This window comes from Nannobrachium achirus, assembly GCF_963921795.1.
Source record: "Nannobrachium achirus genome assembly, chromosome: 10".
NCBI lineage: Eukaryota > Metazoa > Chordata > Actinopteri > Myctophiformes > Myctophidae > Nannobrachium > Nannobrachium achirus.
In genome coordinates this window covers 14,462,645-14,477,718 of record NC_137819.1, presented here as the reverse complement: position 1 = coordinate 14,477,718, position 15,074 = coordinate 14,462,645, and the positions used below count along the sequence as shown (strand labels likewise).

The following is a 15,074-nucleotide window of genomic DNA, read 5'->3' as shown; positions in this document are numbered from 1 at the left end:
TGCACAAATTAGCATTTATTTATTTATTTTTATTTTATTTTTAATAGCAGACCTACAAGCTCATAGCGTGGCACTCAGTGCCCGTCACCCAACAGTTTTGGTAGGGCAACTGAGGCGGCGTTCACACTGCGTTTTGGCAACGAGAATAACGCAAAAGGAAAAGTCAGATAGGCCTTCCGTTCAGACGACAACGGCATTTTCGGGGGTTAAAAACGGAACGATCTTGAAACGCAAAGTAGGGTGGAAAAGCTGACTCCTCTCTCCCCTCGCGTCACCGTGTGAGCGACACAGAAACGCAAAAAGCAACAACGCATGTAGACCTTTTCTGTTCTACTAATCGCCCATACGGAATGCCCTACTCAGTGTTATGGTTTGGTGGCCGAGTGGTTAAGGCATTGGTTTTTCGACCCAAGTGACGGGGGTTTGCGTCCCGCACGGCCACCTCATTTTTCGGCGATAAAGTTATTATTATTATTACATTATTATTATTACATTATTCACATAACTCGGTAACGCGCTGAGTCGGCTCAACGCCTCCGTCATGGATAATAATGTAATAATAATAATAATAACTTAATGGCCGGAAAAGAAATGTGTCCGCGCTGGTAGAAAGAGGTGGCCGAGCGGGACGCGAACCCCGGCCGCTCGGGTCGAAAAAACAATGCCTTAACCACTCGGCCACCAAACCATAATGCTATGAAGGGCGTTCCGTATGGGGCATTAGTATCACAGACATAGAAAGGTAGACGCCTCTTCCGGCTGGGGGGTGCTGGTCCAAGACCGCTGGCAAGCCTCCCAATAACTCTACGCAAGCCTCCAGAATTCTGAGGCGGGGCTCTTGGGAATTCTGAAGGAGGCTTCCTTGTGCGTCACAGAATGGGAAGCTCGGTAGTCCAATCAGATGCAGGACTGGCAGGACTCCCTCTTTCCCATTGGAGGGGGCAGAGTGCCTTCCGCAGTTCCACAGTTATGCTCTTCCGCCAGAGGTGTTTGACCAGTCGCGCTAATGAACTGCAGCGGCGGAGGAGGTATCTAGCTTTTTATATCTGTGATTAGTATGACAGAAAAAGCCTACATGCGTTATTTCTTTTTGCGTTTCTGTGTTGCTCACACGGTGACGTGGACACACTACATAATTTCGGCTGCATATGAACGCTTGATAAAAAGAAAAACTAAACGGAGATATCCCGGGACCTCGCCGTTTTCTCTACAGAGCGTTGCCGTATGTACGGGGCCTGAAACTGCTTTATTTCTCCTCACAGGGGAAAAGGCTGGTGTCCAAATATGGACCAAACACTCTATATTAACTAGTATTATCAGAACAGAGACCCATTTTGTTATTATTTGAATTAAATTAAATCACTTAACCTACCTTTAACCCAGAAAGATGTCCTCTAGATCCTAGTGGTTTTCTTCTTTATCTGTGGTGAACAAAGTTTTATGCTTAGGACACCTTGAATTATATGTAGGCTACTGTGTAGGCTACTGTATTTGACCGCGGACCCCCTTCTCAAAATATTTTGTTCCAGGGACCCCCAAGAAGCAAAGATGTTCATAAAAAAATCGCTTTGAAAGAATAAAGCATATATTCAAAGATTTGCACAAATTAGCATTTATTTATTTATTTTTAATAGCAGACCTAGAAGCTCATGAGCTTGTATATCTGCTATTTTTGAATAGCCAATATGTTAAAAAAAATAACAGCAGGGTTTCTCAAAGTGGTTGCCGATGCAAGTCGAGGGTTACCACACAATACTTTGATAATGTTTGGAATGAATCAGTCAATGTCACTTCAGTTTAAGTGCCAAGCATAAAAGTTGTTTTTCATCTGTCCTGATGGAAACCTTGTGAGATTGTATCCCAAGATTGACATATTTGACATAAATCTAAAGTGCTGTCATTTAGATTGGTTAAGAGCTTGTTTTTTGTTTTTTTTAAACACAAAGTATTTATTTATATTTCACTCACTGTCTAAGCCTAATGTTTTTTGATGTGTGTTTGTTAAAAGAACATAAAAGAACATTAATCACACCATGTTGAGACTTATTTGTGCATTAAATCATAGCCACGGGTGAAGATGATTATTGAATAATCATGGTATATACAGTATTGACAGCTGTAGTTTTACAAAATGTTTTACTATGTTTTATTGATCAGGCTTTTTTTTTTTTATTAATTTTTATCCCACGATTTTGCAACCCATTTTCACTCAGTGCCAATTGCCTATGTAATCCTGGGCTCTGCTCTCCCTCTGCCGCGCCTGGGGAGACAACGGACTGACCTCATGCTTGCTTCAATGCATGAGTACTCCAAGTTGTTTCTTTTCACCTGACAGGGGGGATTTCCCCGGGATGGACGTAGCGCGTGGAAGGAAAGGAACACGTTATTCCAACCAGTTCCTTTCCCCTCCATCAAGCGCCCCGGCTGGCCAGGGGGAGACATTATTGAGACCAGGATTACTGCATGTTTTTGTGAGGGTATCAACCCTAGGAGACACGGGGAGAACATGCAAACCCCACACAGAAAGGCCCTATCGCCGACCCCACCTAGGGTGTGGGCGCTGATGACGCAGAGGGAGAAACACGCCCCCAGCACCCACAGCGTCCCCCGGCAGGAATCGAACCCAGGACCTTCTAGCTGTGAGGCGAAGTGCTAACCACTGCGCCACCGTGCCCCCCTATTGATCAGGCTTAAAGGACAACGTAGTTGTTGTTTTTTTTTTTACAACAAGGGTCCATATTTTAGATTGTAATTAGAGAAAAGAAAAGATGAGTGTTAAAATCTTTTAATTGACTGCTTTCTATCGTTTTAGCCATTTTATAGAGTTTGATTTCAGTGGTTGGGGGCATGTGTACAAGTGGCTAAATATGTATTTTTAGTTGCAATAAGCCCATTCCCAACATGCACCAGAATCTTTCATGGTTAGATGTCGCCCTAAAGGGCAAGGTCGCGCACATGGGCGTGTGCACGCATCCGCCTGGGTGACAGCAGACTGCTTGCGATCAACTTTGACCAAGAAAATGCACAGACCTGGTTGGACAAAATGTGGCCAAACTCATTTTCAGGTGGGACACCAGTTTCATCCAATAAAGTAGAGAGAATTCATCAGCTTCTGTAGTGCTTCCAGTTCCAATTGTGTCTCCATCACTCAGTTTCTGAACAAACACTAATAGATGCTATCACAATATATAGAGCTATAACACCACATATAATCATGAGCTAACAGATGATCATTTTAGACACTACAGTATGTCATGGATGATGAAAATGGGGTGTTTTTAGTGTAGCCTGGTCCTGGTGAAGACATGAACATGTCTGGGTTATTATTGCAAACCTTTAAATTAGGGATGGTCCGATCAGGTTTTTTGGAACCGATCAGGGAGCACCGATCACAAAAGTTTGATCACCCGATACCGATCAATCACCGATCCGATCAAGTTATTATTTATATTTTCTAAATGTTAATGTTTTAACTTTAATTCATTCATTCACTCACTCATGAATTAATTTATTGCGACCGTAGGTCGCACTTACTATCAAAACCGGCACAAACTGTCAGTCTGTCTGTCTGTCTGTCTGTCTGTCTGTCACACCTCACACGTCACACTATTGCCCTGCTCATATCTCCGCAACCGTTGCCCCGATCCATGCCAAATTTTGCACACACGCTCCTTGGCTGCCAAACTACAACCTCCAAGGACCCCAGAGCTCCAGGGACCCCCAGGTCCCTGGGGGACCCCCAGATGTAAAAAATGACCAAATGACCACCCCAACGTGGCTGCTCACGGGGAATTCCCGGGGACCACCGACTCCTGGTGCTCCAGAACGGATGCAGAAGTGGTGGCGCCCCCAGTGGAGGACCCCCTCCACTGCAGCTCACATAAAATGCCGTAACTCGGGCTAGGAGGGTCCGGGAGAGCCGGGGCCGGTACCTATTCGTCCGCCAAGGCAACGCGGACACCCCACCCCTCATTTCTCACATGGCCCTGTTCTAGCGCCACCATGAGGCCGATTTTTAAAACACATTTTTGGACACTGCTCCTACAGTTTTTGCCCTAAAATCACGCAAATCGCTACACAGTATGTCTACACTCATGGATCCGGAAGATTTTGGAAAAACACATTTTTGCCCTATTTGTGGAGATAAGCGACCTACGGTCGCTTATCTCCCGATTAGGGAGTCTTACTGGTATATTTGCCTTATAGTTATTTACCAGCATTACTATGTATTTATTATCATAGCAGTAACTAATTATTCCTTCATCACTGTGGAAATCAATACCCCAAAATGGCCTCAAGTGGGCATACTGAACGGCTGGTTGATCGGATGCACCGATCCGATCGGATCTGTGAATTTACCTTTTGATCTAAACCACCGATTATCGCCGATCACGCTTTGATCGGCCCGATCCGATCCATTGCCGATTGATCGGTAACATCTCTACTTTAAATGCTATAGTGCAGTGGTTCTCAACCTGTGGTACATGTACCACTGGTGGTACTTGAGCCTAGCCTCGCAACAGCCAGACTCTGGGAGTCCTCCATAGACCACGCTTTACGATGATGTAGTTACTCACTTTGACTGACAGGTCCAGTCTGTAGTCATAAGCGCATCAAAACATTGTCGGCAGAACAACAAATACGTCTTTTCCAGACAGAAATTCCAAAGGTGCAAACTGTTCATTTTTAAGTTATGAGATGCCGTTGATTTCAGATAAAAGTTCGCTTAATACAGCTTTTATTTGCGTTTTGTAAACTCGTGTCAGGTATGGGGGCCGACATTTTTGTTTTCAAAATGTTAGAGCTGTAGCAGCCACTCGACCAATCAGGAGCGGTGTGAGGCGGTTTTGCTCCAAATGCAGCCATTTCATTGGAAATTAGAACCTAAGTTCTCATAAAGAGACTCGATGGGAGGGACACCAGACCGAGAAAGGAAGCACATTGGTGATGACGTAGCTCGGGATGGCCGTGCAAGGCTAACTTGAGCCCCCCTCCTGTGGTACTCATGCAGAGAAGTCTCCCAAAAAAGAAGACATATTTATATTTATATTACAGGTAGTTTGTCTGACCAAGCAATTGGTTGAAATAGGCTCCCCAAACGTGCTGAAATGACAATGACACCTAACAGTTAATAGATCTGAGAAAACTAAATCTGGACGATGACCCGGTCATCAAGCTTAGGAATGCAACAAAAACAAAATTCACATGCACCCACCTGTATTTTCACATTATGGTGGTACTTTATTGGAGAGACAGATATTTTCTGAGGTGGTACTTGGTGTAAATAGGTTGAGAACCTCTGCTATTGTGTGTATAGCCGACTCACCTACTGGTACACATTACAAAACTACAGGCCTACAATTATTTGGTTCAGGCCCATCCATCCATCCCATCCATCCACCCACCCATGTCCATCCACCCATCAACCCATCATTTATCTTTCTTTGGTATGGGACCAGTTAGAGATAGGAACAAGCTCCCCCAAGTAGTTAATCAAGGAAGATAATCGGAAACAAACAATTGCAACTTCAGGATATACAGTATACAACTGCACCATTGATTGATTGATTGATTGATTGACAAATTTATTAGAAGTTTGCAATAAAAAAAAGTAGTTTCATGACAGTATAAATCGCAAAGGTCAACTAAAAGGAGATCCTAGAAAGCCGAGGCTTATTTCCACAGGAACCACACTTTAAGTATCTCATATAACATTGAAAGACAGGTGGATAGAACATAGTACTTTATCTAGGATAATATCAGTTTCAAAAGCATAACATCAAGCATGGTGGCAACAAGTCACTGGTAGCAGCCGCCTGAAGGTGACTTTTCATACCAATTTTGAAGGAGGCTAGGGATTCCACATGTTGATGGTATAGCAGGAGAACGAGTTAGAGCCTTGTTTAGTGTTAAATCTACTATGATGATTAGTGGAGCTGCCTCTGGTGTTGTGGTGAACATCCTTGATAACCATAACCAAAAAGGCAATTCAGATTTGTAGTGACTCAGTCTACACAGTCTCTTCGCCCCTCATTTGAGCTGCTACCATCAGGCAGGACGAAGGAGGCTTAAAGGAGTAGTTCACCCCCAACATGACTTTTTTTCTATTGATTACTCATGCCATGGAGAGTAGAGTTCAATAATATTTTTAGTTTTTTGTCGCATTCTTAAGACAAAAATGTGATAACAATAAATTTACCCCCATTTTTTTTACCCCATTCCCCATTCCGGATGGGGACCCGTTTCGAAACGGGTCCCCATCCGGAACAATGGGGGTAAATTTACTCGAATCAAACACCGTGACAAAAACCCAAAAATATTATTGAACTCTACTCTCCATGGCATGAGTAATCAATAGAAAAAAAGTCATGTTGGGGGTGAACTACTCCTTTAAAGTACCTCTAGCAAAGAAAATAAGGGTTACAAGACATCATTTGTCCCAACTGCAGTGGAGATTCTATATAAGAAAATGTTAAATAGTTCCAAACCCTACAGCCCTTGAACACTGCTGCTATGTTATGAGATGCATTTTACTGCTCAAAGAATTAAGGGAACATTTTGTTCCCTTCATTTCTTTGAGCAGCGTAGTTTTTAATGCATTTGTGTATTCTATGTAGGCTATGTTTTATTGTTGTATACTGACTGACTGCCTGTATGCCAAAGACACATTTCCATTTTATGCAAAATTTGATGGACAACAAAACTCCAGCACCAGCCATGGCGCTGTGGTTTTACTTGTCCTTCGCGTATGTGTCCTTCCTTTACTCTTCATTCAGGAATGTGACGTTCGTGTTGTTGACCCGGAAGTGGCTCACGGTGTTTATTGTTGTCGTGCCGTGGAAAGAAAGAAAGCAGCGAGTAGTAGCGACGAGGGAACTTTTATTTTTAAAACAGCAACAAGTCTATTCAACGAGCTCTACACGAAACATTAAGCAGAGGAAACAAACGCATCATTAGAAAAAAAGACAATAATAGATAAGAGAATTTAAGCAACATGCTTGAGCTTCCCGACCAGCTGCTGAGCCTGCGGGTGGAGGTGAGGAGGAGGATGCAGACCGCGGCCAGAGAGGTGGACGTGGTCCACAAGCAGAAGCGGGGCAGAGGACAGAGGATGGGCGGTGAGACGCTCAGGGTTCTGATGGCCGCGGCCGAGGACATACTGGAGCTGTTCCACCTCACCCTGTCTGAAATGGAGGACACCCTGCTCCACCAGAGGGCGCTGCTGGACACGCTGCACGGCGCTCAGCAGGTCACAGTGGGCACAGATGCAGGTACAAAGATGTTTATCAAACTTTCAAATTTCAAGGTCTCCTCTTAACTCTGGACAGAGTTGTATGGGTCAATTTAGACACCTCTAAAGGAACCCACCTTGAGAAATACTTAGGAAACATTGAGGAAATGGACAAAAGTACTAGTAAGACACCTCAGGGTGACTTGCGACCTCGCCAATTCTTGGCCATATGGCCAGTGATGTATATGGGACCAGTTACTATATGGAGACCTTTTCATAATAGTTATGTTATGTCAAAAGTCAAAACATGCCCATATATGGACATTACCAAATATGGGCATTCCCATATGTCCTTAATATTGATAACATAATGTCCTTAATATTCACAATATAGGAATCTCTATATATGGGCATAAAACGTACGTTAATTAGTAATGCCAAGCAGAGCCTTGGTGAGTTATAGGGCCTTGGTTTGATGCCTGTGGATCTCCATATATGGGCATAATGGGGTACCCTAACATTCTCATTTTCTGCCTGGGATTTATGACATCAGAAATCTCCATGTATGGGCATAACAGTTTTTTTCTTTTTCTGGGAATGACCATATATGGACTTTTATACCCTGTGAAATCTCGTAGCTTGACTGACTGTCAGTACAGGAAGTGATGTCACGCATAAAAGTTTTTTTTCTTTTTCTGGGAATGACCATTTATGGACTTTTCTACCCTGAGAAATCTCGTAGCGTGTCTGACTGACGCGTGCCTCCTTTTACCATACCGCTCCACCTTCGGCTAGGGGGCGTATGCATTGAGCAACTAAGGGAATCTTCATCGCTTCCGTGTTCATTGCTTCCACGTGCGTCACACATACGGATGTCGGTAAGCCAATCAGAGGCAGGTGGGGGCAGGTCTTTACGTATGCAGCCTGTAAGAACAGCTGAGCAGCGCAACATCGGAACTGGCTCTGTTGAATTGAATTGTAGTCCTTGGATAAGTCCCGGAAAAACCTTTGGTCGCAACAAATAGCATCAAAATATACTTAAAGGAGAAAAAAATATTTAGATTTTTATTATCGCGAGAACAATGGCTTCCACTTTAAAATTGCAACTTTTCAGGAATAGAAAGCCTGCAGTTTCTATAAGCTGGATTGGCAATCGATGATGTCACAAGACGATGGGTTTCTGACCTGCCCACAACCCTCTAAAAAAAAAAAAAAGAAAAAGCCATTTTTGAGTGAGGACCAATTATATGAACATAGGTTGAAAAGTGGTGGAGTTCCCCTTTAAAGGAGTAGTTCACCCACAAAACACTTTTTTTCTATTGATTAATCACACCATGGAGACTTGAATTCAATAATATTTTTTTGTATTCGTCACATTCCTAAGACCAAAAAAAAAAAAAGATTATAGTAACTTACATAGAAAATGAATTGGAACCCCCTTCTCCCCTCATTCTCAAACGATACGGAGAAGATGTCTCACGCATATTTGTGATTGTGGCCTTAAACCAAATTGCATCAATAACTTGACTTGTGCAGCTGTTATTGAATAGAAAGCTATGTTTATTTACCATTATGCTGTTTTATTTTGAACATATTGCCATTGGAACTGTACTTCTGATGTCTTTTTTACTGGAGCTAAAACAGTTTGAGAACCACTGGTTTACACTGTTTATTATATTAGTGCTGTTCATATACGTGTATCTCTGCTTTCCCTGCCCTCAGCTGATTGAAACATTGATTAAAATCTAAAGAAACATTTTATTCTCACTCTCTCTCTCTCTCTCTTTTCAACCAGAACCAACCAATGACAGCCAACCGTGTCCAGAACCAACCAGTGACGGACAAGCTCCATCCGAATCAACCAATGACGGCCAAGCTCCATCGGAACCAACCAATGACAGTCAACCTTGTCCAGAACTGACCAATGATGATCAACCTCCTCCAGAACCGACCAATGATGGTCAACCTCCTCCAGAACCGACCAATGATGGTCAACCTCTTCCAGAACCGACCAATGGCCTCCAACCATGTCCAGAAGAACCGGTCAGTGATGAGTACCAGGTGATGTCCTCAGACCAGGTCGATGACGAAGAAGACCATGGTGATGATGAAGATTTGGTTGTGGGCGGTGGAGAGAGCGAGGAGGAGGAAGGACAGAATCCGGAGACTGAAGAAAACGAACAAGAGGAGAATTCACAGCAGGCACGTGCACACACAGACTTTTACTCATCTGTAAAAAGTGCCCTCTCCCGACCATGCATGCAGTTTTTACTATGGTGAAAGAAATGCAAATGCCTCTCTTTCCATGCCATACCTGAAGGCAGCATTCAAGAGAATTGCCGCGTCCAAACTCTGCTGAATTTGAATGCAACATCTTATGTTGAAAGAATTGCCCTCTCTGTGTAGAAATCCATGCCGTTACGCCACATCTTCAGTATTGACTCGATTATGCTTAGTTCAGTGTGGTATCAAGCACCGAAAATAGCTGAACTCCAAGCTCACGTGAGCTGACCACTAGTTGAGCAGCTTCCACAGTACAGCTTTAACGTTCTCTGCATGTCCCTGGTTTCGCAGGCTCCGTTTCACCCGTGTCTGGTGTGCTTCCAGTCCTTCGGGAGCGCAGAGGTCCTGCTCAGACACGTCATGAGGAGGTGTAACAGCGACGAGACGCAGCTCCGCTGCGGCTTCTGCGGGGAGCTGTCCTCGTCCCACGAGGACCTGAAGTCTCACTATGAGACCCACCGAGAGCACTGCAACCTCTGCAGCACCTGTGGGAAGTCGTTCCGACACTCGCGGGATTTGAAGAAACACACCTTGATTCACACGGGTAAGCCTTCGATGAGTGCGGTGGTGTATTGTTTTAGAGCACTGGTTCTCAACCTTTTCAGGCCGCGACCCCCCAAAATAATCATATTTGAACTGGGAATTGTATGAGTTGGCAATACATTTAGTTTGACTCTAGTCCAGGGGTTTTCAAATTGAGTGACGGGGCACCGTGAGATAATTTGATAATATTAGGAATTTATTTGAACACTTATATATTTATCATATCAATTTTATCATCAAGTTATTTTCAGTCAGTTCTAACCAAAATGGCTATTATCTCAACGTTTTCCTCGCAACATAATCACTAAAATATGGTCACTGTCGGGCAGAAACCTTGTATCTCCAAGTTTCAAATGTGTACGTCTTTTTGTAAAGCAAAGCCCTGCTTCATCATACAAGACTGTCGCACAAAACTAGTGAAAACAGCCGATCTACAAGCACACAACGTCTCGTGATGCGAGGCGTTGTGTGCTTGTAGATCTGCTGTTTTCACTAGTTTAGTACATTTTATAGATGATAAATACAAAACGAACGGTTTTGGACATACCGTAACAAGGTTTCCACCCGACAACGGCGCTATGCTATAAATATAAGGTGCTGGGAGTGAAAATTATAATGTAGGGGTGCCTCGGATTAAAAAAAATATTCATGGGGTGCTCTGAGACAAAAAAGTTTGGGAACCCCTGCTCTAGTCCATTGTGAAAATAGCCAATCTACATCGCAAGTATTTGTATGACAATTAACTGGGGGCTAAAATGTCATGCTGCACACAGGAGAGAAACCATTCAGTTGTGAGCAGTGTGGCAGAGAATTCACCTGGCGAGATAGCCTCAAGGCCCACATGAAAACTCACCAGGCCAGGAAACCCTACGAGTGTAAGGTAGGTAACAGGTTCCATTCAAACCCTATGAGTGTAAGGTGGGTAACAGGTTCCATTTAAACCCTACAAGTGTAAGGTAGGTAACAGGTTCCATTTAAACCCTAGCACCCAAAGGGGGGACTGCCCATTAGTCCAACGGCTCCCCTTTCCGAAAATCACAAGGTTGGCAAGTCTGTGTTTGCCATATATACTGTATGTATTGAATGTGGGGCTCAAACATGCCCGTTCTGATTTGCTACGGGCACAGACGGCACCTCTCGTGGCCTCTATGCCTCGATATTATGAGGTCACCCTGTGCCCCTCTCACAGCGTTACGTCAGCAAAACACGTATTATTAGTTTGAATACGTTACAGACACTTTCAAACGGGAGGGCACTTGTGATTAAAGTTGGCAAGTTGTCCAACCACTAATTAACAACAATGCACACGCATTTGAAGTTGAAAACATCCAACAGACAACATGAATGCTTAAGACTCTTCACAACACTGGACTCACATCAAGATGAAACACGACGTTAATCGTAAGGTGGACACCTTAATACGTTGAAACTTGAATGAGGAGACGTCATCCCCACAAATGCTTTAGCATAAATTAGCAACTTTCCAAAAAAGCTGTCCTCCACTGCCTGTATCTATTACAGTATAACTTGTGAGTACAGTAGCCTATAAAATATTGCCTTAAAGGACAACGTTCATATTTTAGATAGTGTTTAGAACAAATTAAAGATGAGTGTTAAAATGTTTTCATTTACTGCTTTTTATCATTTCTTTTTTCCTTTTTTCTATTTGACCAGATCTGCTGGGGCATGCGTGCAAGTGGCTAACTATGTATTTTTAGACACAATAAGCCGTCGATTTCTGAATTACTATTTACAGCAACACTAGTGTCGTGCAATAAAAATGAGTGTATGTTTCTTGAAGAACATTGCTTTACGGCGCTCTTGTGCAATGTGCACGGTAGACGCTGTTCTGTATTTTTGTTCATCCCCGAAGTTTACACTATAGTTTACTGGAATTATACCTCTCTGTGTGGACATTGAAATCCTGCGGCAGACTTCCAGCTGAGCTCACCGGCTGTACATTCACAGACACTACACCATCTCCACTCTCTAATATTGGATCTTGTGTCATAATGGACTTGATTGCCCAAAGTTTTGGAAGATCCGTCCAACTCGGACACCAAGCAGCTCACGATTTTCACTCGACTTGCTTTCACGTTCCAAAGAAGATCAACCAAAGCCAGCAGGACCTGATGGCAACCTATCTATAGAGTGAGTGTAACTATATCAAGATGTTATTTACCTTGTGTCTGACATACAACGCTCTTGGAACAGCCTTTTTGTCTTCTTTGATTCTGGGCGTAGCGTCCAGGTCTTTAGCACTCAATTCTTCTTCGGAGGTTTCTACGTTAGCCCTGGGTGCCAGCCTGCTCGCTCAGTTCCGCGATATGTTTTGTCTCCTATCTCCAAGGGGAGGTGTGACATGGCTGGAACACAACCACGGCTTCCTCCGATTGGTCTGTGGTGCGGGGCGGGACAAATTCACCAGTGTGTATTGGCTGGCTGATGACGTAGCTACGCTAACCCTACTCTGATTCATTGGAACAACATCCAATCAGCAATGACGGCGCCTACGTCACAACTGACACTCAGAAATACAAGTCAACTGAATCATTTCCAGACTGATGCGGAGAGAAAACATATTACGGAACGGAGCTAGCAGGCTGGCACCCAGGCTATTTCTACGTCCCTTTGCGGTACGAGCCATAGTTTGAGTGTTGTCGCAGCCTGGCAGCTGCCATTACTGTGGAGTAGACTCAAATTCCCAAGGTGTACCGCAATCTTCTTACTATTAATAGTGAAAAAGAAATCGCTGGCTTATTGTGTCTAAAAATACATAGTTAGCCACTTGCACGCATGCCCCAGCAAATCCGGTAAAATAGAAAGAAAGAAAATAAACGATAGAAAGCAGTAAAGGAAACATTTTAACACATCTTTTATTTGTTCTGAACACTATCTAAAATATGAACCCTTGTTGAAAATCAAAAGTTGTCCTTTAACAGGTCAGCTGAGCCACTTTTGTTTGTTATTGTGAAGGAAATGTGTTCAGACGCATTGTGAAGGAAATGTGTTCAGATGCAACAGATCATTGAGAAACCATTATGCAAATGGTAATGTGGGTAATTAATGTATTTGTGCAAGATAACCCTGCTATAACATTTTAGTACTAATTATGTTTCAAACAGTTCAATCCAAAATATAATGCTTAGGCTGCATTTACACACCTGCTTGTCATTAACGCCTTCATTATCTATGATCTTTATTTTTATCAGTTGAGGGCAACCTTTGATTCGACGGCCACCATACAGCCAGGGAACCGAGGAGGCAAGGTCTTAGTGCACGAGGGGTATCGTTACACGAAGAACAAGGTGCAGAAAGAGAAGATCCACTGGCGCTGTTGGCGCCAGAAGGCCTGCGGTGCCTATCTTCAAACGCCCGTGTTTGACATGGACAAGGAGGTTGCCAACATCGCCGTCATACAAGTGGCACAGCACGACCATCCCAGCGACGCGGATCTCATTGAGACCAGTGCACTGAAGAGGAGAATGGTGGAGGCGGTGGAGGCGGACCCGTCGAGCAAAATAAAAAAGGTGTACGACCAGGTGATTCTAGGTGCCCAAGTGCGTGCCCACGTGCCAGAGTTCAAGACCGTGAGCTCGATTCTAAACCGACGACGTGCCTCCCGACGTGGCTCCTCTCTACCGACGGCTTCCTTACAGCCAGGGAACCGAGGGGGCAGGGTCTTAGTGCACGAGGGGTATCGTTACACAAAAAACAAGGTGCAAAAAGATAAGATCCACTGGCGCTGTTGGCGAAAGTTGTGCGGTGCCTATCTTCAAACGGCCGTGTTCGACGCGGTCGAGGAGGGTGCCGACGTGACTGTCATACGCGTGGCAAAACACAACCATCCCAAGGACGAGGCTCTCATCGAGACCAGTGCACTGAAGAGGAGCATGGTGGAGGCTGTGGACGCCGACCCGTCGAGTCCCTTAAAAAAGGTTTATGAGCGGGTGGTGGTGGGAGTCGGAGACGCCCGACAGGACGTGCCACAGTACAAGAGTGTGCGCTCGCTTCTAAACCGACGACGTGCCTCCCTCAAGCTACCCTCGCTAAATGGAGCGCACCCTGAATAATGTTGACTGTATATATTAAAGGTAGGGTAAGTGATTTCATTTAAAGAGGCGGTGCCATAGTTTTGTACTTTTTCTGGTTTTCATGTGTCTAGGAGGTTGACAGTACTTCATTAGACCCCCTGGTGTGGTTGTTATGAGCAATTATGTATTGCCTTTCTATTTGGGTTTTAGCTGTAGGCTGCCACCTTGTGGGGCCAGACGTGCCGGTCCAAAAACACACATACTTATTACATCACAGAATCAACCCCTCCCCTAATTACCATTCACATACGTGGGTGTGGCTAACTTCAGCTGGGTCACCACTCACCACCCACCATGACAACCACGCATACCAATGAACTGGTGGGTGTGGCCACATAAAAACATAATTTTAACTCTTTCTGTACACTTTTTTGGAAAAAATCTTCCTCCTAGTATAATCATAATACCTGATAATAACTTTTTAGAGGGGGGAAAAATCATGGCACCACCTCTTTAAGTTTCAGTTTTCATGTAAGTGACAGGGGGGCTTCCTCCAATCATGATCAAGTGGGGGCGGGCCTTGTTGCACATAACGCTCGACCATGATTGGAGGAAGGCCCCACTCTATCCTGATTGGAGGCCTCACTCTATCCTGATTGGAGGCCTCATTCTATCTTGATTGAAGGAAAACCTGTCACCCAACAGTTTTGGTAGAGCAACTGAGACTGCTTTATTTCTCCTCACAGGGGAAAAGGCTGGAGTCCAAATGGTTTTCTGAAAAAAAAAAAAAAAAAAAAGTATATTTCTTTATCGGTGGTGATCAAAGTTTTATGCTTAGGACCCCTTGAATTATATGTACCGGTACTGTATTTGACCGCAGACCCCCTTCTCAAAATATTTTGTTCCAGGGACCCCCAAGAAGAAAAGATGTTAAAAAAATTGCTTTGAAAGAATAAAGCATATATTCACACAAATTATCATTT

General features: G+C 43.9%; 1 protein-coding gene across 1 annotated transcript; it reads left to right on the top strand.

Annotated features, from left to right (window-relative positions):
• Window positions 1–6,857: 6,857 nt before the first annotated feature.
• LOC308292847 (uncharacterized protein) lies at window positions 6,858–14,678 on the top strand. The gene is made up of 5 exons (XM_080735271.1): window positions 6,858–7,271; window positions 9,027–9,433; window positions 9,806–10,058; window positions 10,831–10,937; window positions 13,270–14,678. Exons 1-5 carry the CDS (start codon window positions 6,995–6,997, stop codon window positions 14,128–14,130), a joined length of 1,905 nt encoding a protein of 634 aa, XP_080591397.1. The 5' UTR covers window positions 6,858–6,994; the 3' UTR covers window positions 14,131–14,678.
• The last annotated feature ends 396 nt before the right edge of the window (window positions 14,679–15,074 follow it).

Bases quoted from the DNA above. Each gene is read 5' to 3' on its own strand.
- LOC308292847 (XM_080735271.1), top strand. From the start codon at position 6,995: ATGCTTGAGCTTCCCGACCAGCTGCTGAGCCTGCGGGTGGAGGTGAGG. The intron at 9,434-9,805 runs GCACGTGCACAC...CTGGTTTCGCAG, and splicing joins AAGAGGAGAATTCACAGCAG to GCTCCGTTTCACCCGTGTCT. The intron at 10,059-10,830 runs GTAAGCCTTCGA...TGCTGCACACAG, and splicing joins ACACACCTTGATTCACACGG to GAGAGAAACCATTCAGTTGT.